Genomic DNA, 4426 nt, shown 5'->3' with positions numbered 1-4426 from the left:
GACTTGCTCTTGAAATCTTTCCTATGCAAAGTCAAGGACCTTCACATGCCCACTAGTTTGAGTCTCTCTAGCAACAATAGTACTTCTAATAAAAAAAGAAGGGGCTAATGCCCAACTTATAGTTTCTTCAAGTTTTCCAACACTGGCAGATAAGTCTTCATTATGGGATTGGTTGGAGTAATCTAAAGAAGTAGACTGCAAGTTCCATGATCAGGAGAGAGGAAAGCCACCAACACATGTAATTTAGAAAGATATCGGTGTTTTATAGAAAAAGAAATAAGTCTGCCATCCCTCAGGGTTTAAGGCCTTGATGAGTTGGGCCAGAGAGGTTCTCAGGCCTATAGGGGAATTGCCCATACTAAGAACTGCCAATTCCACTCTGGCTCACTCACTTTGGCCAGGAGACCCAGTGTAAAAAGAGAGGTAGGAAGGAGAGAAAGAAAATGAGAGTTATTCACCTTTAGGGGCTTAATGTCTTAATAGGTTGGTCCAGAGGTGGTTTCTAGCCCTATATGAGAGTTGCCCATACCAAGAACTATTAATACCACTTAGCTGGCTTGCTTTGGCTGAGAGACTCAATGGAAATTAAGATGAAAATAATGAAGAGGTTAAGAAACAGAATAGGGGGAGGTATCCAATTTGGGGCTTATTCCTGGTGGCTGTCATACCTAATATGTTGTTTTACTCGCTATGGAAAATTGTTACACTTGACGTATTGTTTAATGACTAAGTTAGTAGTTTGCTGTAAAGAAACTGTTTGATGGTAAGGCTGCTTTCTGAGACCATACTTGACTCCATTTTGTTAGTACATTCAGACAGGCATTACTTATGTTACCAACAATTCAACATTCAGCCGACACCCTAGTGCTTATCGCTAATAGCAGATTAGCCATATGCTGAATGATAACATGAAAGACGTAAACATGGTCTACACTTCACCCTCCCTCATGACTGGCAAAAATATATAGACAAATCCCAATTTGTTTTGACCAAAATCCCATAGACTTACATGTAAAATATTACAAAAATATTTTGATGTTTTGTCAAGTTACCATGAGCCTGTCAAAATCAGACATAAAAAGAAGAGCCTGAGCCCAGCTCATCGGCTCTGTCCTCTGCATGCGCCAGATCCCACCTCACTACATCTGAGACCTAACTTGCTGCAAGAGGCCATGCCGGTTCACACACCAACTCCTCCTCTCCCAGATGGCTCTCCACTCTGCCATCTTTGATGCTCCACTGTGGGCGACCAGTCCTGGTCTCTGTACTCTAAAATCATAGGGTGGACTTTTCCTCTTTGTACGTCCTTAGTCATCTCATGGCAGCCACCACCATTGTTCTCTAAGATCTCCATGGAGCTCCTCTCCGGCTCGCCGGCTGTGCCTCGTAGACGCCTACCATACTCAACACTCAGCCTCCCTCACACACCTGCAGACTACATTCCCTGTCACCACACCAACATAAGACAGCTCTGTGCCACACATCCCATCATGACTTGTAACCCCCCTTTTCCCTGTGTGATTAAAACAACCTAAAAGACAAACCTGAGCCCTGTCCTCCTTCTACAGGCTTGAACACAAATTGACTATAACTACTTGGACAACTAATAAGAGTCGATCAAACCTCTATTTAAGTCGTGATTCCTAAACACATAAACTTTCCCCCTCTCTCTCACTCCCCCTCCAAAACTCCCCCTTGCCACATCACACAACAGTGGCTCACCATAATATATGTTGTGAGATGACTTCTGGCTTTTGGTGCTTCAGACAAAGAATTGAATGGAACACACAAATAGTATAAGGAAAAAGTAGTTTATTAAGTAAAAGTACACTCTTAAGATGTAGGAGTGGGCCTGAGAAGACAGAGGAAAAAATGGCTCAAAAGGCTTCAGCCTCTTTTTTATTTAAACTGTTACTTAGTCTTCACCTCATAATCATAAACTTAACTTTGCAATTAAGCTAGATTTGGAGGGGAATAAGGAAAATATAGAACCCAAAGAAGATTACAGGACATAGCGAGCAGATGGGGTAGAAGGGTGCTCTCCTAAGCCACAGAAGGAACAGTCTGGTGGTTAAGAGAAAACACAAGTCAAATTCATTAGAGTTGTCCATAATAAGCAATGGTGATCTTCTTGATGGTCTTGCCATTCTTGGACCTAAAGTGCTCCATGGCTTCCATGATATTCATGCCCTCTTTCACTTTGCCAAAGACCACATCTAACCACTCAGTCTTGGCAGTGTAGATGAAAAACTGAGAACTATTTGTGTTGGATCCAGCATTTGCAATGGACAAGATGCCAGGACCTATATGTTTTAGGATGAAGTACTCATCATCGAATTTGTCACCATAGACTAACTTGCTGCTGGTACCATTATGGCATGTGAAGTCACCACCCGGGCACATAAACCCTGGAATAATTCTTTTTATTTATTTATTTATTTTGGAGAGTTTTTTTTTTTTTTTCCAAAGGGTGCATGTGCTCACCAGAAAGACAGAGAGAGACAGAAAGCGAGAAATCACTCCCGGGGGGGTTGGGGGGGATTGCCATGTCGCAATCCCTTCTCCTCCATTCTCCTCTCAGGATCTTGGGCACGCATAAACACATGCCCAGCGTGAGTTTAAGCTACTGGATCAGGGACTCGAACAACAGTCGTCTATGTGGAAGTCCAGCAACATATCCATTATGCTAACTGCTGGTCCCAACCCTGGAATAATTCTGTGAAAGCAGGAACCTTTATAACCAAATCCTTTATTTCCAGTGCTCAAAGCATGAAAGTTTTCTGCTGTCTTTGGAACTTTGTCTGCAAACAGCTCAAAGGAGACAGAGTCCAAGGGCTCGCCGTCAACAGCAATGTCAAACACAATGGGGTTGGCCACAGTTGAAGGCATGAGACTCAGGCAGTGGCATCTGCAAAGCACCCCCCTTTCTCTCTTTCTCTGTTTCTGTGTGTCTCTATCTGATTAGTACAGGTGCCTTATAGCAAATTTTAAAATATAATAATAAATAAAATTAAATAATTATTTCCAAAAAATTAATCCATAGGGTCAAACAGTGGTAAAACATGATCTGTGAGGTTGACCCACATGTGATGGTTCCCAGTTCAAACATGGAGACCTCCCTGAGTATGCAAGGCAAGTATACACCCATAATCTAGCTGAAGCTGAAGGTAGATCACAGCATCAAGATTCTGCTGGGGATGCTCTATCTCTCACTCTTCCACACTTCCTCTGTCTCTCTCACTATGGAAGAAATAAATGAACTTAAAACATAATATTAATCCAGCCTGTTCTTTCTCTCTTTTGCCACTGTCATGACCTAGTCAGGGTCCACAACAATATTTCTGAATTATTGTCACTATGTTTAGTAAAGTCCTCTCTAATTGACAAATCTATCATACTATTTCCAGGGAAATCTTGCCAAAACTTACATCTGACTTGTTACTTCCCTGTTTAAAATCTTTTATTGCTCCAGCAATGCCTCTACCAGGAAATTCTAATTTATTATCTAGTTACCACTAATGTTCCTTAGATATTAATAAATACTGCACAGAAAAAAAGATTCTGAGATAAAATAAAGTGTGGGAGATGCTAGATTAAACAAAGTTAGACAGATGTATTTATTAAAGTATTTTCAGAATCTTTAATGCACTAATGTCCATAGTGACTTTCAAAAGGGAAGTTTTAGAGTTTCCCAAACTTATCTGACAATGGAACCCTTCTTTTAAATGACACCTATTAACATCTTATGGAACATGTAGAGCTATTCTAAATACAATCTTGGAGATGATGACCTACAGGATAAAATTTAAACTCCTAAGCATGGCGGAAAAATTTCTAGTGATATAGGGAAGGTGGCTGACTTAGTTTGGGTTCCTATCAGAGTGGGAAAAGAAAAGCCTTTGTAAGAGAAGTTGGATTTATAAGGAAGAAATTTTTTTCTTATTCTTTCTTTCTTTCTTTCTTTCTTTCTTTCTTTCTTTCTTTCTTTCTTTCTTTCTTTCTTTCGTTTTTACATTTAATCACTAAACATCTTTATAGTGTACAGCTTTGTTTTCCCAGCACAAATACAGTGCATATTAGTCGAGACAAAGACATTACCATATACATTATCATCAGCAGATAACTTTTAATTTTTGGGTCAATTAAACAAATTGGTTTTTACCCCTGTTTCCCTCCCTCCCTCACCCTATTATCCACCCCATCTTACCCCTATTCTTACTATCTCTAGTATCTACAGTTGCCCTCCCTGATACTATACCTTCCAATCATTCTTTTTCTGCTAGTGAGCACAGATATTTGGTATCATAAGGTAGACTGAAACCTCAGAGGGCATGAATAAAACGTAGTTGAATAAAAGGCGAATTGGATTTATATTGTTCTTACCTGTCTGGATTGTTTCTTCAACCAAAGGGGAAGAGGAAGGAGG

General features: G+C 40.2%; 1 protein-coding gene across 1 annotated transcript; it reads right to left on the bottom strand.

Moving 5' to 3' along the window:
• Positions 1-2097: 2097 nt before the first annotated feature.
• Positions 2098-2889, bottom strand: LOC102500258 (peptidyl-prolyl cis-trans isomerase A). Its single transcript, XM_006146160.1, has 2 exons — positions 2705-2889; positions 2098-2419 (listed from the first exon to the last, which is right to left on the bottom strand). The coding sequence occupies exons 1-2, from the start codon at positions 2887-2889 to the stop codon at positions 2098-2100; spliced, it is 507 nt and encodes a 168-aa protein (XP_006146222.1).
• Positions 2890-4426: the final 1537 nt, after the last annotated feature.

The sequence above is a fragment of the Tupaia chinensis genome, unplaced genomic scaffold (assembly GCF_000334495.1).
Source record: "Tupaia chinensis unplaced genomic scaffold, TupChi_1.0 Scaffold000165_2, whole genome shotgun sequence".
NCBI classification, from domain to species: Eukaryota; Metazoa; Chordata; class Mammalia; order Scandentia; family Tupaiidae; genus Tupaia; species Tupaia belangeri.
Note: the sequence above shows the minus strand (reverse complement) of the source record. Positions and strands in the feature narration are given on the sequence as shown.

Bases quoted from the DNA above. Each gene is read 5' to 3' on its own strand.
- LOC102500258 (XM_006146160.1), bottom strand. From the start codon at position 2,889: ATGCCTTCAACTGTGGCCAACCCCATTGTGTTTGACATTGCTGTTGAC. The intron at 2,420-2,704 runs GTTGGGACCAGC...ATAAATAAAAAG, and splicing joins TTTCACAGAATTATTCCAGG to AATTATTCCAGGGTTTATGT.